Raw genomic sequence first — 22,932 nt, 5'->3', positions numbered from 1 at the left:
CCTCCTGAGTAGCTGGGATTACAGGCATGTGCCACCACGTCCAGCTCATTTTTGTATTTTTAGTAGAGACCCGGTTTCACCATGTTGGTCAGGCTGATCTCGAACTCCTGACCTCAGGTGATCCACCCACCTTGGCCTCCTAAAGTGCTGGGATTACAGGCGTGAGCCACCATGCCCGGCCACTTTTCAAGCTATTTTGAAATATATAATACATTGTCGTTAACTGTAATCATCCTACTCTGCTATCTAACGTTAGAACTTATTCCTTCTATCTAACTGTATGTACCCAGTAACCAACCTCTCTTCACCCCCAACCCCACTCACCCACACACCCTTCCCAGCCACTATCTCAATGATAGTGGTATCTATCATTCCACTCTCTACCTCCATATGATCAACTTGTTTAGCTCCCACTTATGAGTGAGAACATGCAGTATTTGTCTTTCTGTACCTGGCTTAAGTGGCTCTGAAAAGAGCCTTTGGTTTTTGAAAGTAGTTCACTTGGAGCTGGCGTACTTGGTGAGGGCCTTGGTGTTGTCAGACACAGTGTGCTTGGCCATCTCCCTAGGCAGCAGGCGCAAGCTGTATGGATCTCCCTGGAGTTGATCGTGGAGTACTTGTAATGCATCAGGAATGATGCACTTGAAGATATTGACAAATAAGTTCATGATGCCCATGGCCTTCGATGAGATGCCAGAGTTGAGATGGACCTGCTTCAGTACCTTGTAAATGTAGATAGAGTAGCTTTCCTTGTGGCTATGCTTGTGATTCTTGCCATCCTTCGGGCTCTTGGTCACACCACCTTCTTGGCACCCTTCTTTGGAGCAGGAACAGACTTGGCTGATTCAGGCATGTCACCACAAATCAATAACTATACTGAGAAAGAAGCCACTTCAACACCACCACACTTCTAAATAAAGACCAAAACACTCCTAGTATCATTCAACATTGAAATACATGTGAGCTATGTATACATTTAAGAAAGACTAATAAAAACAAGATAATTATTTACCAGCTTATTCCAGTTCAGGGTAGTGGGTGACTGGGACCTATCCTGGCACCTCAGGGCACCTGGTGGGAACCAGACCTGAACAGGACACCATCCCATCACAGGGCACACTCACACACACACCACACTCATAACACTGGGACAATTTTTTTTTTTTTTGAGACAGAGTCTTGCTCTGCCACCCAGGCTGGAGTGCAGCGGTGCAATCCCGGCTCACTGCAACCTCCCCATCCGGAGTAGCTGGGAATACAGGCATGCGCCACCGTGCCCAGCTAATTTTTGTATTTTAGTAGAGACAGGGTTTCAGCATGTTAGCCAGGCTGACCTCAAACTCCTGACCTCAGGTGATCTGCCTGCCTCGGCCTCCCAAAGTGCTGGAATTATAGGCGTGAGCCACTGCGCCCAGCCCACATTGGGACAATTTAAAGACACTAATTAACCTGCTGTGTACATCTTTGGGATGTGGGAGGAAACCAAAGTACCCAGAGAAAACCCACACAGATATGGGGAGAATGCGAAAATGCTTCACGGACAGTAGCCCTGACCCGGAACCAAAATATTTTTTTTCTCATCCACGTTACAATGAAAGGTCATTGAACAAAATGACGTTATTCAAGGATCTGAGGTATGAACACAAGTGTTGCTGTCTAATGGATTGTCTTGCCCATCCCACATTAGAAAACATTGGTTTAGGCATTCTAAATCTTACCGTTGGATCCAACCATCAGGGAGAAAAAACTGTATTTTCAGGGTGCACGTTCGTTTGGCCCCTTGAAGAAAATGCTTTTCTGAACCACTTTTTGGTGCTGGGGTTCTGCCTTACATGGAACGCACTATGGAGACAAACATAAAAACACAGGACTTTCTGGCCAGGCGCGGTGGCTCACGCCTGTAATCCCAGCACTTTGGGAGGCTGAGGCGGGCGGATCACGAAATCAGGAGATCAAGACCATCCTGGCTAATGTGGTGAAACCCCGTCTCTACTAAAAATACAAAAAATTAGCCGGGCGTGGTGGCGGGCACCTGTAGTCCCAGCTACTCGGGAGGCTGAGGCAGGAGAATGGCGTGAACCCAGGAGGCGGAGCTTGCAGTGAGCTGAGATGACGCCACTGCACTCCAGCCTGGGCAACAGAGCAAGACTCCGTCTCAAAAACAAACAAACAAACAAACAAAAACAGGACTTTCTGTACTAGGGGGCTGTTGTTGAGTGTGTCAGTACCGATGTTACTACAATATCACCCAGCATGCCCTTTAAGGTGGCACCATGGGAGGAATTTCTCTCAGAACTCAGCATCAGGAAAATGCTGTGCTTTTTCCTCAATAGCTATTTTGCTTTGTGCTTAAGGACAACATTAACTTTGTTTTCCTCTTTGCTGTGACTGCTGAGAGCTGAAAGCCATTTTTGTAGTCTTACCTTTTTGAAATATAGAGGACTGTGATATGCATTTCTTTGGGCTCATTTCACCCCTGACCTTTAAAAAACAAACATATTTTGGCTGGGCGTGGTGGCTCACGCCTGTAATCCCAGCACTTTGGGAGGCCGAGGCGGGCGGATCATGAGGTCAGGAGATCGAGACCATCCTGGCTAACATGGTGAAACCCTGTCTCTAGCAAAAATACAAAAAATTAGCCGGGCATGGTGGTGGGCACCTGTGGTCCCAGCTACTCGGGAGGCTGAGGCAGGAGAATGGCGTGAACCTGGGAGGTGGAGGTTGCAGTGAGCCGAGATCGCGCCACTGCGCTCTAGCCTGGGCGACAGAGCGAGACTCTGTCTCAAAACAAAACAAAACAAAACAAAACAAACAAACAAACAAAAAACAACAAAAAACATTTCTCCTCCTCACCCCGGATCTTGCAACTATTATTTTAAACTTTCAAATTTTATTTTTAAAGTCACCTCAAGTCCTTTGGAGAAGGAGGTGGAATATGAATATAACATTGTTATTGATGTTCACTATAAACTTAAGTTCAATTGCCCAAGAAAAAAATTATTTAGAATGTGGAATTTTTATATCTTGGTAAAGATTGTTTTCTATTGTTAATAGCATCTATGCATTTCATGAGTCTAAGAGGCTATTCATGGTAAGTTGCACTTCCATTTCAAAGGTGTTACAATGTGAAAAAATGGCCAACACTGATTTTAAGATAATATCTATTGTAAGATCCCTCCTACTCTCAGAGATGTTAAAATGTGGGGAGAAATGTACATTTTAGAATCAATGAAATGTGGTTTTACTTATAGTACTATGAGTCTTCTAGCTATTTGATATTCACTCACTGCTGTGAGGTTGGAAAGTGGCCGCATGAGATGGAGTTTGGTTTATAAGTGGTCAGTGTTTTAAGGAAGCCTGTATCTCCAGGGCATAATAAAAATTCTGATCTCTGATCACCAAAAGGGCAGTATGTACTAGGCTAACCCAGATGTGAGTATTCAGGCACTGGTTTACTGGTTTAAAAAATGAACTTATTATGTGGGAATTCTAAATAAAGTTGGAAAATGCGTGTTTTGTTTGTTTTTTTTTTTTTTTGAGACAAGGTCTCACTCTGTCACCCAGGCTGGAGTGCAGTGGCATGCAGTCACAGCTTATTGCAGCCTTGACCTCCGGGGACCAAGCGGTCCTCCCACCTCAGCCTCCAGAGTAGCTGGGACTACAGGCGTACGCCACCATGCCTAGCTAATTTTTCATAGAGAGAGGGTTTCGCCATGTTGCCCAGGCTGCTCTCGAACTCCTGAACTCAGGCGATCTGCCTGCCTCTGCCTCCCAACGAGCTGGGATTACAAGCGTGAGCTACTGAGCCCAGCCTGGAAAATGTGTTTTTAAAAGATATTTAAGATAATTTTTAAACTGTGCTATTGTTTTAGTTTTAACCAACTTCAAAATACTTATCCTCAACAATAGAAAAATGGGCAAAGGACAGATTATTCTCTGAAGAAAATACAAATGGCTAATAAACATTTGAAAAATGTTCAATCTTTTTGTAATCAAAATAATGCAAATTGAAACAGCATGCTACCATTTTTTGGTCTATAAAATTGACAAAGGTAATACTCAATGCCAGTGAGATGGCAGCAAGATAGGTGCTTTCATACATTATAATGTGAGTATAAATGATACAGCTTTTGTAGGAGGCAATTTACCAATACATGTTGAAATGTTCTTCAAATATTTATCTTTAAAATGTTCATACTCCTGATCTAAGTAATTCAGTTTCTAGGCATCTATCATAAGGAAATAATCAGAGGTTCAGAATTATGTTTAGAATGTTATTTATATTAGTAAAATATAAATAGTTTAATATTCAATGATAGAGAAGTATTTAAATTACGGTTCTTTTTCAGTGAAATGTTTTACAGCTATCAAAATTAGTGAGGTTGAAAACTATTTAAGTGACATGATAAGATAATCATGATATATTGAGTGAAAAAAACTGTCTATCCAGCAAGATTCCAAACTTGTTAATATGTATATATGTCATACCAGAAAGCCTGAAATGAAATACAGAAAGAGTTAACTATGGTTGTCTCCGGGAAGTAGAAAGAATTGTTGGTGACTTTTATTTTCCTCTCTTAACTTTCCCAAATTTTCTATAATATGTATTATGATGATGATAAGAAAAAGCTATGAAAGATTGACAAATATATTTATTTTATTATTGAGTTTAAAGTCTGTATTTGTCTTTATCAATTATCATTCTCTCTCCTGTGACTTTAAATTCCCCCATTCAACAAATATTCTTAAGGACCTTCTATATGCCAGGTACTGCCCTTGGGAATAGGGATACAGCAATGAGTAGACAGACCAAGTCCTTGCTTTCTTAGAGCTTCCCCAATAGCAGGGAGAGACTGAGCTTAAATATACAATGTTTCCTCATCTGATGACCTGGACCTCTCTTCTACCTGCATCCATGCCCTTAGCTGAATGAGTGAATCTAGTCTAATGGCTTTATATATCGCATACTCTGTCAGTTTCTAAACCGGCATCTCTAGCTTAGTCCTTTCTCCCAAACATCAGACTTATACATCCAACTGTCTACCTGACATCTCCACTTGGAGATCTAATAGGTGTGTCAAACCAAATCTGTGAGAATGGAATTGTTAATTTCCCCATCCTTGTTGTCCCTCCCACCCCTAGACCTACTCTTCCAGTGTTTTACCCCTCCTAGGGAATGGCAATGCCATCTTTCCAGTTCTTCAGACCAGTAGCTTTGGAATTATCCTGATTCCTCTCATTCTTTCAAACCCTACATCCAATCTGTTTCAAGTTTTATGTATCCAAAATCTATCCAGAATCTGACCACTTATTACCACCTCCACTGCGATCACCCTGACTCCTGACTCTGTCTTCTTTTGCCTGATTGTTACACCAGACACCTCAGTGGTTTTCTTCTTTCTACCTTTGACCTCTTACAGTTTATTCTCAACACATTAGCCAGATGGTCTTGTTAAAGCTAAGCCAGATCATTATCATGCCTTGCTCAAAACACTCTGATGCCCAGCACTTTGGGAGGCTGAAGCAGGCGGATCACCTGAGGTCAGGAGTTTGAGACCAGCATGGCGAAACCCTGTCTCTACTTAAAATACAAAAATTAGCCAGGCGTGGTGGCGCACGCTTGTAGTCCCAGCTAGGTGGGAGGCTGAGGCAGGAGAATCTCTTGAACCCAGGAGGCGGAGGTTGTAGTGAGTCGAGATCGCACCACTGCGCTCCACCCTGGGCGACAGAGTGAGACTCGGTCTCAAAAACGAAACAAAACGAAACGCTCTGATGGCTCCCATCTCCCTAGAGTGAAAGCCAGTCTTTACAGTGTCCTAAAAGACTCACACGACTGGGTACCTCTCATCTCCTTTCTTCTGGCCTCACCTCTGGCTACATCTTTTCTTTTTTGCTCGCTTCCTCCAAGCATACTGGCCTTCTAGTTATTCCTGGAAGAAGCCAGGCATGTTCGTGCCTCATGGCCTTTGCCCTTGCTGTTTTCTCTGCCAGGAATGCTCTTTCTCCACATGGCTCACTTAATCCTTTATATATTTACACATACATCAACTTCTCTGACTATCCTATTTACAGTGATACCCCCAACACTCCCTATTCCCTTTCCTTGCCTTATTTTTTTCTATAACACTTAATCACCCTTTAACTAAAATATTACATGTTTTATGTTCTTTTTCCTGCTTGTTTATTATTTTTAAGTGTTATGAGGGCAAAATTTTTTGTTTTGTTTTGTTCCCTGATGTATCCTTAGAAGCTAGAACAGTGCCTGGCACACAACAAGAACTCAAAAAGTGTTTGCCTGATGTTTAGAAAAATGAATTATGGGTAGATACCATGAAAGTAATTTAAAAATTTTTTAAAGCTCAAATGAGTTTTAAATATTCCATATACCTGCGAATCATATCATTTAACAGTTAATTTTTGGATAATAGTTTTTATTTTTCAAAATACTCCTCTTTTCTTAATATAGACCTCCCTCCCCCACCCCTGCCACATTTGGGAGACCTGAGCCTTGATTAAATTTTCTGCATCTCTGAATTTAAAGGAGAGGAGGTATTTCTTTAAATTTATTTCTGCATTATGAACATTGCATGAATGCATTTGCATTTTAAAAATAAAACAAAATGACAGACATATATGGAATAAACAATGAAATCCCTTCATCTCTTCTCTCAAAATATTATCTCCTTCCCAAGAGGTAACCCCAATTAACAATTCAATGTGTATCATTCAAGTCCAGTGCTGTCCAGTAGAACTTTCTGTGATGATAGAAATGTTCTATATCTACATTGCCCAGTATAGTACCCAGTAGTCACATGGGTTATTGAGCACCTGAAATGTGGCTAATGTGAATGACAAACTACTTTTAATTTTATTTAATTTTAATTAATTATAATTTGAATTTAAATAGCCCCATGTGACTAATGGCTACCATATTAGCACAGTTCTAAACTATTTCTTTTTCTTTTCTTTTTTCTTTTTTTTTGAGACAGAGTTTCACTCTTGTCGCCCAGGCTGGAGTGCAGTGGCACAATCTCAGCTCACTGCAACCTCCGCCTCCCAAGTTCAAGCAATTCTCCTGCCTCAGCCTTCCAAGTAGCTGGGATTACAGGTGTGCGCCATCAGACCCGGCTAATTTTTGTATTTTTAGTAGAAATGGGGTTTCACCATGTTGGCCAGGCTGGTCTTGAACTCCTGACCTCAGGCGATCCACCTGCCTTGGCCTCCCAAAGTGCTGGGATTACAGGCATGAGCCACCGCGCCCGGCCCTAAACTATTTCTACACAATTACCTCTCTCTTTTCTTCTTTTTCTCTCTCTTCCCCCTTCTCTCTCTTTTTACTATAAATGACATCATACTAGATAGCATGTATACATACATATTATACGTATTGCTTTGTGACTTGCTTTTTGCATTCAACAAAATGTCTTAGATATCATTCCCTGTCAGTACATACGTATCTGTCTTGCTGTTTTCAATGGTGCCTGTTACTTATAACATGTACATACCATACATAACTAAATGAAAAAAACGGATATTTCTTGGTGCTGAACCACATACTGGGCCTCTTTTTTCTTCTTTCCAGCGACATTTATTGGTGATGACTTTGTACCAGCTGCCTGATTTAAGAGTCTACATAATCAGTTACACAGTCTAAGAATCCAGTGATTCGTGTGTGTTGGGCCCATGGTCAACTATATTATCTATTTTTTTCTGTCCTCTCTATCCTCAAAAGACAAAATATTCTGACTCCACAATACATAAGGCTTTAAAAATATGTTCAGAAACAAGTAAATATAAACCTAACAGTATGAGGCTGCTGGATTAGATTTTGTGATGTCTTTTTGTAATTCTCAATTTGTGGTTCTACTGCTGATGAGTTTCACAGCAAAAGGCCTACCTGGAAGAAGTACATTCTTTCTGAAGTCCTGTTCTTATCTTGTTTTGCATATCCTGATTAAAATGTTCTGTCTTTGTAAAATTCTTTTCTACTAGAGACATTCTTGAGATGGTTATAACTTTAGTTACTCTGGGTAATTCACTTTTCAACTGATCTCTGTGCTTCTAACATACCTCATCAGCACTTTCTAGCCAATGTTTGAGCCTGACAAACTGTTATAGACACTGTATTAACCAAGGCTCTGTCAAGACACAGATGGCTCACTCTAAAGGTGAAATTGAAAGAGAGTTTAATAAAGGTATGGGCAGGGTTTAAGGAAACCTCAAGGAATAGTATAGTATACTTGGCCTAGAAACAATGGGGGATTGCCATCCCCCAGGCTGGTAGGGGCAAGGGGTGAGTGTGGTTACCAGAACCTCACACAGACAGCTCTATAAAGAGGACCCCCTCACAGAAGCTGTGAATTTTGGTAAAAGGACAGAACCAACACACTGCTTCCTAGCAGAGAGGAAGCCAGGGAGACAAACACCCTGAGCTCGCTCTTGTCCTGCCCTCCACTGTTTCGCACGCTTCCCAACCAGCTGGAAGCAGGAGGCAGAGATCCCATTGGTGCAGTCCATTGGGGAAGCCGTACAGAAAAGAGTAGAGGAAAAGCATAGAGAAGGGTAGAAAGAGAGTGGATTCTGGAGAGGCAAAAGGGAAGATATTTATTACCCACACATTCTTTTAGTTAATCCTCACAACAGCTTATCCTCCTTTCATAAACAAGGATATTAAGGCTTGAGAGGTTAAGAACCAGCAATTTGCTAAAAATCAAATGTAAAAATAGGAAAGGTATATTAAATAATGGAGGTAGGATTTGAACTCAGGCCTGTCTGACGGGATTGCCCCACTGGAGTTAAGAATAGCTTAGCTTGGCCGGGCGCAGTTGCTCATGCCTGTAATCCCAGCACTTTGGGAGGCCTAGGCGGGCAGATCACGAGGTCAGGAGATTGAGACCATCCTGGTTAACACAGTGAAACCCTGTCTCTACTAAAAATACAAAAAATTAGCTGGGCGTGGTGCGGGCTCCTGTAGTCCCCAGCTACTCGGGAGGCTGAGGCAGGAGAATGCCGTGAACCCAGGAGGTGGAGCTTGCAGTGAGCAGAGATTGTGCCACTGCACTCCAGCCTGGGCGACAGAGCGAGACTCTGTCTCGGAAAAAAAAAAAAAGTATATCTTAGCTTAAACAAGCAACTCTGCGGGTGGCCTATCACCACCAGCAGTACTGTGCTAAGTTCTGATTGGTCCAGTTGTCAGTCAGCGATGTACATTGCATAAGTGCAGGTTCTAGCAACCATTTTTTTGCACTTAAGTAATATTTGCATTGTCCATTCTCCAGTACCTAATAGCTTTTGTTTTAAGTAAATATTTGACAATGTCCAACTGAAGAGATTCTATACGTGAAATGCCCAACATATAATGTCTTCTTTAAAAGCCTGATGATATGTGGCTTTGGTATGATTCTGTGGCATAGTTTATATAACCAGAACTTATATGACAAATAGGTAACATATTCACTTTGTAATGACTGAGTATTCTGAAATCTTCAATTAGGTAGAAAGAAGTTTTATTGCAACCTAGCTCCAAGTCTGTGGTCTGGCAAGGCCCTTGCATATGTGAGGTCCAGGGCACTGGGCCAGGGCTTCTTAACCCTTTATGATCCTTGCTGTCTTCTGCTAAACATGTTGTGCACATGTACCCTAGAACTTAAAGTATTATGTGTGTGTATATATATATATATGTATATAAAGAAATCTCATGTGCCAACCAAACCCCAAATTTGGAATATGCCTCTCTAGAAGGGCATAGTCTGTCTTCTGATGATCTTCACAAGTTCAGAAGCTTAGTTTCTATGATTTTCATGCTCAAAAGAGTAGTGGTTTTCCCCAAATATGACGTTATTGAAAACTGAACATGAACATGCCTTTTCAAACAAATACCTTCTCCCATTCTAAAAGGGTCGTTCTTCACTTTAGAAGATTGCTGCTGCAAAGCCAATTCTGTTCCTACCTTTCTTATCTCTCTCCTCCATTTCTCTACCCTCCAAACCCCTAGCATTATATTAAACATATATCATGTGCTAATAAACACTACAAAATGTGATCTGGCTGATTTAAAGTCTAACCTGAGGCTTGCAAATAACTACAAATAAGTCATTTGACCTGCTTCACTAAGTCTGGGCAAAAATATGGTTACATGCTTTTATTTCTTCAGTTAATTGTTTGAGTTCCCCCTTCTCTATCAGGAAATCATGTATCTCCTTTTAGAGGTTTTTCCATCCTTATAGTCTAAAAATCCTGAGGGTTTCCTCAGCTCACAGGGAGCCAAAAAGGTAACTGAGTTTGAAGGATCTACCACTGCTGTTGCTTCTTGCTGTCACTTGGTGTCACCTTGAAGACTGGTTCAGTGAAGATAGTATCTACCTCACAGAGGTGTTGTACAAATTAAATGAGCAAATACATTTAAAGCGCTTAGTATATCGATAGATACATGGCACTAAGTAGGTACTCAAAGATTTAGCTATTACCTTATGTTATCAGGCCTTAGTTTTATGTAGGGTCTACACCAGAGGATCCCTGGAAGCATCTCAGCTTTGGCAAATGGTGAAGTTAGCTCAGTCCCTGCCCCTCCGAGAAGCCTCTATCTTACTCACATTGTCCTGAAGTTGATCTGCCTCTAGTATATGGAAGAGACAGAACCTAAGGAGCATAGAATTTTTTATAAAGCAAATGATTTGTTCTGGCTCAGAGAAGGAGTTTTTTTTTAATTGTAATCTGGGGTGTTTGGACTGAAAAAATATTGTCTCAGGTCACAAGGCTGGTTGGTAGTAGCTGGGCCTTAACCAAAGTCTTCCTGAATGCAGAGCTTGATCAACTCAAGAAGTACCCTGCTGTGCTTTAGAAAGCAATGTTCTGGACAGCAAGGCTGTGGCTCATTTATTTTTGCATTCTCCCCATTCTGAGCACATTGCTTTATACATAACAAGAAATAGCTCTTCTCCATATCAACTGCTGTTAAAGATAGTCACCTGTGCACACATGCAAACACAAACACATTCACACACTTAGGAATTCTCTCTGCCTTCCATCTCTTTATTTCTCCTTCTTTCCTACTTCTAGGCCATAATAATTAAGAACAAAATGCACGGTGCATATAAACCTTTTCTTCCCCTTTGAGTAACTATTGTTGCTTTACAACGTTCCCTATCTCTGTTTTAATTACCAGATTTCACACCCTCAAGAACACACCATTCTTGGAAAATGGCAACACCTTATCTCCTCTTTAATAAACTTTGTGACTAGCACATACAAGATCTCCAAATAGTAATTTATTTTAGGTCATGTGAAAAAGATTCATTGCCCACATGTATTAAAAGGTAGTGAATCATTAAAACAAGCTAATCCCACTTGCCAATCCATTTACCCATTTGGGTTGTGTGCTAAAAGTCCATTCATAAGTCAATTTGCAGCCAGGTGTGGTGGTGCATACCTGTAGTCCCAGCTACTTGGGAGGCTGAGGCAGGAGAATCACTTGAACCCAGGAGACGGATGTGGCAGTGAGGTGAGATCGCACCACTGCACTCCAACCTGGAAGACAGAGTGAGACTCCATCTCAAAATAAATAAAAAAATAAAAAATAAATAAAAATGAGTCAATTTGCTTGTTTCTATGTGTAACTATATTATCTATTATTATATCATATTATATATAATAGTGAATAATAATAGCAGTAATAATAGCTACAGTTTATTAAGTACCAGGTATGTTACACATATTATCTCTGCTTTTCACAACAGCCTTGCAAGATGAATAGCCCATTTTATAGATGAAACTGAGGTTCAAATAAGTTAAGGAACTTGCTTTTAAGCACACAAAGTCAAAAATATTTCCTGCCTCAAGTATAGCTCCTCCTGAAATGGTAGTGTTGGGTCATTCATGACTTTCCTCACCACATCTGTTGGGCCCCAGGGTGGGCGCCTGACCCAACACCAGCCTGGTTAAGGCCTGATTTGAAAAGATAAACTTGGCCAATCAGATTCTCCCTTAGGAATTTGAATTGGGAAACATGGAAAGAGTCAGTAAGTTGGTAGGAGGCTAGGGCTGAAAGGCACAATGGAAAGTTGTTAAATGAGTGTTGTGAAGAGAGGCTGAGGAGGCCATGATGGGCCGGCCTATTAGAGCTGAAGCTGTGGGGCAGTGGAAAGCAAGCAGCGGCTTTAATGCAGTGGGAGGAAATGGAGTCACTGGGGGTGGGACAGAAAGGATCATGTGCAGGGAGCAGCCAAGTTGGTGCGGAGCATTCTCTCTGGGGCCACGTTCTGCCCCTTGCCTCCTTTTCCACAGTTTCAGTTCCAGGGTAGTCTTAAAAGAAATCCTCCATCCTTTGAGCTAATGTTAGTGAGTGTCAGTTCCTTTCAACCAGAAGAGCCAAATTAAAATACATGGCCAGTAAGTGCTGGAGAGGGGATCTGAACCCCAGGTTTGTGGCTACAGAGTTTTTGTTCTTGTCACTGCACCCCTTTGCCACATTACAAATGCCACTGTGGTCTACCATAGCCTATGAGGTCACCATAATGTATCTGAAAAAGAACCAATAGTGAACCCAAGTTTCCTGAATCCTTGTCCCAAGTCTTGGTTCGCTTCCAGAGCCCTGAAGGAGAAGGTGAGGGCTAAGAAAATCTCAGATAACTGGGAGGCCTCCAGACAACATTGAGCTTCTAGGGTGGAAGGGACTGCAATGGGGAGAGAGGATGGGGACAGGGGAGGGATCGGTTCTCGTCAGTACAGAGAATGGGGGCCCCCCAAGGGCAGGGATTATTGGTCTTATCCCTACTTCTATCCCCAGATTCCAAGGTAGTGCCTGCCACTTCTTTGAATGAGTGAGCGAATGGATAAATAAATGGCAGAAGTGAGTCACAGCCCCTGTCCAAATGTATGGATCATTCTTCAGTCCAGTGTCCACAGGTTAAGGAACACATCTTAACCTGTCTCCATCTCTAAGAAACAATTGATGCAGCACTGTAAATAATATTTATCATGACTAATCCACTTTAGCTTTAAAAATCACAAAGATGATGTAGTGGTGACTGCAATCACGGCACAGTTCAAAGACTTCAAATGGACAACACTGGATTGCATTTGCCTTGTTTACAAAAACACCGCTTGCTTTGTCTGGAGAGAGTGAGGTTTTCATTTTAAGAGGCTGACTAAAAAATGCAGGGCCACTTTCTGGGCAGGCTTCCAAGTGACTACATCTTTCTCACAGCGTTCCCCAGAGCCCCAGCCCAAGCTGCCTGGGGCGGGGCCTCTAGCCGCTAGTCACTGTTGAAGCTACCACAGGAGCAGTCATCTGCAGCCTGCCCGAATTGCTGTGCTTTTAAGCCTTCCCAAGGCACAGATAACAGCTTTGGCCTTTGCATTGAAAGAGACATCAGAGTTTGTCATTGGCCAAGCTCGTGTGTGTGAAATATAGGAGATGGCGTGCCACGCTTCTGAGTATGGCATTCTTTCCAGCCGAGTCTCCTGGGTGTGGGTGAGTCTAAATGTTTGAAGACTGCCCTCGTTGGTTGTGAAATGTTCGAAGCTGGGCATTGTGACTTTCCAAGGGCATGACTTGGCATATTTCTTAACCCTAATGAGGCTCAGTTTCCTTTTTGTGAAATAGGGATAGTATTATCCTATGCTCTAGAAGGATAGAAGTATCTGTTCATCACAGGGGGCTGCGAAGCCTAAAAGAGACGACAGCAGAGTATCTCATCTAGTACCTGGCATACTATAGACACTGAAGAGCTTTTGTTGTTTCTGAAGCATCAGTAAAAAACAAACAAAAAGGTTTCAATGATGATGCCCTATTTTTGTGTCTAACAGTACAGTATTTCTCTGAGACTCAGTGGATATATTTGACTTCTTAATCATACCTGTGTAGCCAACAGGAATAAAACTTCAGAGGAAGTTAGTGCCAAAGGAAAGTTTGTCAGACTGTATTCCCTTTCTTTTTCTCCATTCTAGACCCTGACTGCACCTGCCCCATTTGCTGATGAAACCAACTGCCAGTGTCAAGCACCCCATGAAAAACTGACCATTGCTCAGGCCCGCTTAGGAACACCAGGTGAGGCTGTACTTCTTTTTCTTAAATGGGCCCTGTCTTGACATTTTAAAGTATCAGAAAGGGGCCGGGCGCGGTGGCTCATGCCTGTGATTCCAGCACTTTGGGAGGCTGAGGTGGGCGGATCACCTTGAGGTCAGGAGTTCGAGACCAGCCTGGCCAACATGGCGAAACCCCATCTCTACTAAAAATACAAAAATTAGCCAGGTGTGGTGGTGCACGTCTGTAATACCAGCTACTCACTTTGGGAGGCTGAGGTGGGAGCACTGCTTGAACCCGGGAGGTGGAGATTGCAGTGAGCCAAGATTGCGCCACTGCACTCCAGCCTGGGTGACAGAGCAAGACTCCATCTCAAAAAAAAAAGTATCAGAAAGGCCCATCATTATTTGTGCAGCACTTGCTTTCAAGCAGAGAGTTGAACTTAGAGATTGTAACACAGTGCAAGGGTAAAGAAGGGTAAACACTAGCAGTAATAAACCAGACCAACCAAAGGAGCCAAGAAAAAGATGCATCAGAATACGGGGAATTTGAGCCCCAGCTTTGTCACTTGTTAGTTCTACAGCCTTGGGCACGTCACTAGAAAGATCTGAATCTGTTTCCTTGGAATGGGGACAACAATATCTACCTCACAAGGTTTCTGTGATAACTGGATTCATCGAAAGTACCAAAGCATTTTTAAAACCATGAAGGCATATACAAACCTAAGCTACTATAGTTATTACCATTCTTAAAAGTATGCATTTTTTTAAAAAAAGTTTCAAGTGTGCTTTAAAAAGAGTGGGTTGTGCTATAGAAGTTTGTTCATTCTTTCATCCCTTTAGCATTATGCCAGAGGATGGATAGGGAAGAGATTTGGAAAGAATTATAAGGTACCATCTGTTTTTCAAGAGACAAGACAACTAGATGTGAAATAAAAAACATTAGTAGCATGTGTGCAGGTGCTTAGGGGTTAAAACCTGCAACACAGATGATAATTGATTCTTTGAGAATGGCAGATTCATTTGGCCTGAGTGATCACGCAAGACTTCCGGGAGGGAGGAGAACAGACCTTTTAGGAGAACTAAGATTTGGACTGTGTGGGCAGAAAATGCAAAGGTATTGCAGGCAGGTGGAAGAGGAATAGTGAAGACAGAAATAGAGAGCTGTGTAGGAGTGAGTGTTGTTTTAGTTGATTGAGATGGGGTGAAAAATAAGACTAGTTGAACAGGTAAACTTTAAGCCATTTAACATGGCATAACTCAGCCGGGCACAGTGGCTCATGCCTGTAATCCCAGCACTTTGGGAGGCTGAGGCGGGCAGATCACTTGAGGTCAGGAGTTCCAGACCAGCCTGGCCAACATGGTAAAACCCCATCTCTACTAAAAATACAAAAATTAGCCAGGCGTGGTGGCAGGCACCTGTAATCCCAGCTACTCGGAAGGCTGAGGTGAGAGAATCACTTGACTCCAGAAGGTGGAGGTTGCAGTGAGCCGAGATCGCACCATTGCACTCCAGCCTGGGTGACAGAGTGAGGCTCTGTCTCAAAAAAATAAATAAATAAATAAATAAATAAAATAATAATAATAATATAATAAAATAAAATAACATGGCATAACTCTATGGTTTTTAGTTGCCATTGCAGAAAACAAAAAAAAACAAAAAACAAACAAACAAACCAAACTTAAGAGAATCCATGGAATGAAGAACAGTTTGCTTAATAATAATAATGGCTACTTATTAAGTACTTACTATGTATTAAGATCTTTATATGTATCATGTCATTTCACTATCACAACTCTGTGTGATTAGTAGTTTTAGTATTTCACAGATGAGGAAATGAAGGTTTAGAGAAGTTGTGAATCTGCACAAGGTCATTCACTACTAAGTGGCAGTGGTTCACACTGGAGCCTGCATTAGAATCTACTAGAGGGCTTCTTAAAACCCAAATGGCTGGGTTCCACTCCTAGAGTTTCTGATTCAATCCAACTGCGGTGGGGCCCAAGAAGTTACATCTCTAACAAGTTTCCAGGTGATGCTACTGCTCCAGGGATCACACTGGGAGAACCATTGGTAAGTGGTAAAGTTGGGATTTGGTCTCAAACCTATTGGTCTTAGAGCTTGACCTCTCAACCATGACACTGTGCTTCCTATAAGAATAGCCTTCAGTAGAGTGAAGTGAGGAGCAGAGTAGGCAGAGTTAGGAAGCTTTCGTGTGAGCTGCTTTTGAAAAAGGCAAAACAAGGTTGGGGAGGTAGTACAGAGCAGCCAAAGCTGTTGTTCCCAGGCTTTAGTGTATAAAGAATCACCTGGTATGCTTGTTAAACAAGCAGATTTCCTTTTTCATTCCCTTCTTCCCAAATCTGGGATGGGGCCCAGGCAAGGCATCTGCATTTTAAACAGACAGTCAGGGTGATTCTAAAGTTAGTGGTCTGGAGACCACACACAGAAATACCAACCCAGCAATATATCCAAGGGATGCCAAATAAAAGTCCAGGTGGCCGGCCGGGCATGGTGGCTCATGCCTGTAATCCTAGCACTTTGGGAGGCCGAGGCGGGCAGATCACCTGAGGTCAGGAGTTAGAGACCAGCCTGGCCAACATGGTGAAACCTTGTCTCTACTAAAAATATAAAAAATTAGCCAGGCGTGGTGGCGCATGCCTGTAATCCCAGCTACTCAGGAGGCTGAGGCAGGAGAAACGCTTGAACCCAGGAGGCAGAGGTTGCAGTGAGCCGAGATCACACCACTGCACTCCAGCCTAGGCGACAGCACAAGACTCTGTTTTTTTTTTTTTTAAAAAAAGTCCAGGTGATTATGAAGAAAACAGACTCGACCTAAAGTTAAAGGATGAGCATCAAGCCCAAACTGAAAGGGCCTCTACCTTTCTAGGGAAAGGAAAGGGAAGTAGAACTTACTATATATCTGCTCGATGTGATGCTCTGTACTCTTTGCAAAGACCATGTGAGATGACTATTATTGTATCCTTTCTAAAGAGGAGACAAAGGAGACTTGCGGAACTGAAAAGTAACTTGTCAAATGTCCTAGTTGACTGGGTAGGGCTGGGATTTGACCCCAAGTCCGTTTCGCCTCAAACCCCTGCTTTGCCTACTGCAATGATCTGCCTTATGAATCATGGTCCACAACAGGCCATGGAGCTAAGAGAAAACATGCTCAGACAGTAGCTGTGATCTTCTGTAGTGGCAGGACTATGCCATGCTCACTGCTGTTTCATCAGCATCTAGAGAAACACTTGTTGCATACGGTGCACTCAATAAATATTTTGTGAGTGAATAAGTTTGGAGGCAGGCGGGTCACCTGAAGTCAGGAGTTTGAGACCACCTTGGCCAACATGATGAAACCCTGTTTCTACTAAAAATACAAAATTAGCCAGGTGTGGTGGTGCATGTCTGTAGTCCCAGCTGCTTGGGAGGCTGAGGCAGGAGAATTGCTTGAACCTGGGAGGCAGAGGTTGCAGCAAGCTGAGATCAAGCCACTGCACTCCAGCCTGGGCAACAAGAATGAAACTTCATCTCAAAAAAAAAAAAGTTTGAGACAAGAGAAGTAGTTCTTCCTCTCGAAATAGAAGCAGAGAGAGTTTGTTCTGTTATTTTGAGCTGGTATCAAGCTAACTGGGTGAAATTGGGCACCTGTACATTGCCTGCTGCCAAGCAGTTTAAGCAGTAATAAGATGGTGGTGTATTTTGAAATAATACAGGTCACTAGAGGGGGAGTGAGATGGAACAAAGATGAGCTCTTGATCTTTAGAAGAGAAATTCTGCCCACTAACCTGAGGTGATGACCCTGGGAAATTATCTAAGAAAATCTGTGATGTTGATGAGTACCTAGCCAGGGTACTTCTGTTAGAAATTTCTTTATTTAGAACTTCAAATATCAGGCCGGGTGCGGTGGCTCATGCCTGTAATCCCAGCACTTTGGGAGGCCGAAGCAAGTGGATCACTTGAGGTCAGGAGTTCAAGACCAGCCTGGCCAACGTGGTGAGACCCTATCTCTACTAAAAATACAAAAATTAGCCAGGTGTGGTGGTGTGTTCCCAGGTGATGCTGCTGCTGCTACTAGTCCTGGGACCACACTTTGAGAACCACAGCATAAGAGCAACTGTTGGCAGTGGTTAGAAGGAGTGGTAGGGAGATTACCCAATATCATAATTGTTGGAGCATTGTACTGTCAGCAGAAAAGCTCGGAGAATTTTTAAGAATCTTGCTGTTTGATTACTATTTAAGAAAACAAGAAAAGCGTTACTTTTTTGAAGGGTTTGGTCAAGAGTTTCAAGAAGGGCTTGGTCAAGAAGGGTTTGGTTTCAAGAGTTTCAAGAAGGGTTTGGTTTCAAGAGTAGTAAGCAAGTTACGTTTGTGGCACTGTCTTGAGCATGCCCTCAAAAAAGACAAAACATAGCAGAATTTGGTATTTGATAATGCTCTTCAAGATTATAGTTTTTTGTTTGTTTTTCTTTTGTATTTTAAGTGGAGCTGGTTTCGCCATGTTGGCCAGGCTGGTCTTGAACTCCTGGACTCCAGTGATCTGCCCATCTCAGCCACCCTAAGTATTGGGATTACAGGCATGAGCCACTGTGCCTGGCCTAGATTATAGGTATAACTGGACTCTCTTACCATCTCCTACACTAGCCATATTTTGTGATGTAATATAATTGCCTAAAATGTGTTTTACAAATTTAGAACTGCCCAAACAGGGGCTGGGGGTACAAATTCTAGAAGAGGTAATGACAAACTCTGCCATAGCTCTTAGCTTTTTGACCTTGTTTGTGAGGTCACAAGGGTGATGAAACTTCAAGAGAAAGAGCAGAATAAATCAAAAAAGCAATCAGAATTGGCAACTTTGGTCTTAGCTAGTCCAGCTGTAGAGCTATGCACATACACGGTGTTGTATGTATTCTGATGCATGGAGAATAAATCCTCTGTCTTGACATAAAGGAAAAGTCCAGGAGATTGTTTCATAGGTTCCTTTTCATTAAAACTGCCTTTCTTTTCTTTCTTTCTTTCTTTCTTTCTTTCTTTCTTTCTTTCTTTCTTTCTTTCTGTCTCTCTCTCTTTCTTTTTTTTTTTTTTTTGACAGGGTGTTGCTCTGTCACCCAGGATGGAGTGCAGTGGTGCGATCACAGCTCACTGCAGTCTTAACCTCCCAGGCTCAAGCGATCCTCCCAATTCAGCCTCCCAAGTAGCTTGGACCACAGGCATGTGCCACCATGCCTGGCTATTTTTTGTATTTTTTTGTAGAGATGGGGTTTCACTATGTTGCCCTGGCTGGTCTCAAACTCCTGGGCTCGAGCCATCTATCCACCTTAGCTTCCCAAAGTCCTGGGATTACAGGCATGAGCCACTGTACCCGGCCCTAAACTGACTTTTCTTAAAGGGAATCTTGGTTCTGATTTTCTATTTTCCTTTTCAAAAAGGAAGTTTGTATTATCTGTTTCCACGGTGTGTAGAATTTCCCTGACTACATTTTTCAAGAGCCGCCTTAATGAATCTGCCTTATTCATGTATCATCTGTGATGTAATTTACTTAATAATTTTTCTTTACATATACTCACTGTTCTAAAACTTTAATGTATTTTAAAAAGCAAACATCAATCACTATCATTTACAGAAAATAGTATCATTAGCTAGTATCACTGGCTAGTGATAAGCAGAAGGTAACTACAAAGTTTATATAAAACTATGTAAATTGTATAAAATAAATATGTAACTATAAGATTTTAAAAGCTTAACTTGTGCCACCTTTTTTGCACATTAGTTATACAAAAAACAGTACTAGTTGCCATAATTACTGGGTGTTTAATAATAGTTTCTGTTTTGTTTTAAAGACAAGAATTCATATCTGCATGTAGTTTTCTAGCAGGTACCAACAAGGTAGAAGAAAGAGTGGTGAGTTTGATTTGCACTCAAACATCATCGTAAATTGGTTGTATGACATTGGGTAAGATGCTTAACTTCGCTGAGCCTCCATTTGCCCATCCATGAAATGATAAGTCTACTTTCACCTGGCTCCCTCATAGGGTTGATGCAAAGATTAAGTGAAATATATGTGTTTTGTGAATTGTATGTATTTCTAAGGTACTGTTTAAATGCCTTAAAATAGCCACAATCCAAGCCTTGTTAATAGCCATAATCAAAGATGATCAATCACTATTTTATTGTTGCTTGAATCTGAAGCAAATACCAAGAAACGCCTAACATACCCCACAATAGTGTGAATTTAAACGTAACGTGTTTGGTGATTGCCTCCTGTTTGGCTGTACGGCAGGTGTGTGTTTAACTTTTTAAACAACTGCCAAACTGCTTTCCAAATCGATTGTACCACTTTAAATTCCTATCTGCAGTTTATGAGCATTCCAGTTGCTCTGCATTCTCACCATCACTTGGTATGGTCAATTAAAAAACATCTTTTAGCCATTCTAGTGTGTATGAAGTGTTATCTCATTGTGGTTTTCATTTGTATTTCCCTAATGAATAATGTTATTGAGGATCTTCTCTTGTGTTTATTTGCCATCCTTGTATTTATTTTCTTTAGTGAAATGTCTGTTCGATATTTTTGCTTTATTTAACTGGGTGGTGGGTTGTTCATCTTACTGAGTTTTGAGAGTTCTTTATATATTCTAGATACAAGTCTTATATTTCACAAATATTTTCTCCCAGTCTATGACTCACCTTTTCATTTTTGTAAAAATGTCTTTTGAAGAGCAAACGTCATGAGTCTCACAGGCTGCATTTAAGGTGTCACCCCAGGCTCAGTTCTCATCTGGAGGTTGACTGCTGTTAGATCTGCTTCCAAGCTCACTCAGGTTGTTACCAGAATTTATTTCCTTGTGACTGTAAGATCAAGGGGTCAACTTCTTACCAGTTGTCGGTCAGAGGCCACCCTCAGCTCCTAGAGGCCACCTGCAGGTCCTTGCCATGTGGCCCTCTCCATAGGCCCTTTCACAACATGGCAGCTTGCTTCTTCCAAGCCACCAGTGCAGAAAGACAGTAAGTCTGCTAGCAAGATGGACTCTTTTGGTTTCTTTTCTTTTCTTTGTTTTATTTTGTTTTGTTTTTGTTTGGTTTTGGTTTTTGTTTGTTTGTTTTTTGTTTTTTGACAAAGTTTCATTCTTGTTGCCCAGACTGGAATGCAGTGGTGTGATCTCGGCTCACTGCAACCTCCGCCTCCGGGGTTCAAGAGATTCTCCTGCCTCAGCCTCCCAAGTAGCTGGGATTACAAGCGTCCGTAACCCACGCCAGGCTAATTTTTTGTATTTTTAGTAGATACGGGGTTTCAGCATGTTGGCCAGGCTGATCTCAAACTTCTGACCTCAGGTAGTCCACCCACCTCAGCTTCCCAAAGTGCTGGGATTACAAGTGTGAGCCACCACACCCGGCCAAGATGGAGCCTTATAATGTAACATAATCATGGGAATAATATCTACCACCTTTCCCATATTCTATGATTAGAAGCAAGTCACAGGTCCCACACGCACTTCAAGGGGCGGGAATTACACAAAGGCATGGACACCAGGAGGCAGAGATCATTAGGAGCCACCTTAACGTCTCTCCACCATAGCCATACAATAGTTGTACTCTGACGTCTTTTTTTGTTTTCAATTGACTTCTGGTCATTGCCAAACCTCCAGCTTCACAGGTCAGTGGTATCTCACACAGATGCTCTGGAGAGTCCCCAGATGCCTAAAAGCATATCCAGAAAAATCTCAAACAAAAAATTAAAACAGATCAACATACAAACTAACAAGCCACACTCTGTTTTTTTTTAAAGTTTTATTATACAGTATTTCAAACACACACAGAAGTAGAACAATATAATGAACCTTCCTGTGCCTGTAACTCATACCTAACAACCACCAACCCATGGCCAGTCTTGCACCATGCACACCTCTGTCTACTCTGTCCTCTTGAATGATTTGAAACAAAATCCGAGACTTCTTAGCATTCTGTATATATGTCTGAAAAATAAGAACTCTGGTTTTATTAAACATAACCACTGTGTCATGATCTTACCTGAAAAAATAATAATTCTTTGATATCACCAAATATTCAGTGTTCCAATTTCTAATTATCTTATGTCATCATTTATATATAGCTTGTTTGAACCCAATAATGTCCATACTTTACAGTAGGTTGATATGTTTCTTAAATCTCTTTCAATCTGCAGATCCCCCTTTCATTTCTCTTTTTCTTTTTCTCTCTCTCTTTTTTGCCTTGAAGTTTATTTGTTGAAGAGATAAAAGATCAGGGTCCTTTTTTGGCAGGGAGGGGAGTCCTGGAGAGTTTCCCACAGTCTGGAAATTGCTGACACACCACAATTTTTAAAAGTGAGCTTATTGCAAAATCAACTTTGTAAATACTCTTCAGATTTACTAAATGGCCTTTTTCTCAGTAATTACGTCTTCTTTCTTTACTTTTCTTTCCTCCTTGCTTCCTGAATTCATTTCTCATGATCACCTCTGAATCAATAACAAAAAGTTTTACAAAACTGCCATCTGCTTTCCCCTGGGGTTTATATCTTAAAACAAATTTTCCTCAATTGAATTCAAATTGAATAAGAACATTGAAAGCAAGGCTCCCTCATTAGACAGTTTGTTATTTCAAAGCATTTTCTATTTACTGTGCCTTATTTAGAATACAGTATAATCCTATGAAGGCAATTCTGTTTGTTCAAAATTGTGTATAATTGGAAATAATTGCAATTCCCTATCTGACATAAAGTCTCTCAACTTTTTTATTAGAGAAATTTAATTTATCAGAAACATTGTACCATCTGAATCTATTAATGTAACATTTCTTTATGTTCCAAATTAATGAGGTTGCATTGCATCAAGAAATAATCACAATTTTAAATCTAAGTCTTAAAGATCATTTAACAGAAGTTGGCATTGATTTCTTTT

General features: G+C 41.4%; 1 protein-coding gene across 2 annotated transcripts in view; it reads left to right on the top strand.

Moving 5' to 3' along the window:
* The window catches only part of PCYT1B (phosphate cytidylyltransferase 1, choline, beta), a 115,476-nt gene that overhangs the window by 40,313 nt on the left and 52,231 nt on the right, over positions 1–22,932 (top strand). For both annotated transcript variants that reach the window (XM_003261163.3, XM_003261162.2), the window contains exon 2: positions 13,948–14,047. In XM_003261163.3, coding sequence (XP_003261211.1) covers positions 13,948–14,047 — 100 coding nt within the window. The remainder of the gene's footprint in view (positions 1–13,947; positions 14,048–22,932) is intronic.

The sequence above is a fragment of the Nomascus leucogenys genome, chromosome X (assembly GCF_006542625.1).
Source record: "Nomascus leucogenys isolate Asia chromosome X, Asia_NLE_v1, whole genome shotgun sequence".
NCBI classification, from domain to species: domain Eukaryota; kingdom Metazoa; phylum Chordata; class Mammalia; order Primates; family Hylobatidae; genus Nomascus; species Nomascus leucogenys.
The sequence above is the reverse complement of the archived record's forward strand: the minus strand, read 5'-3'. Positions and strand labels throughout refer to the sequence as shown.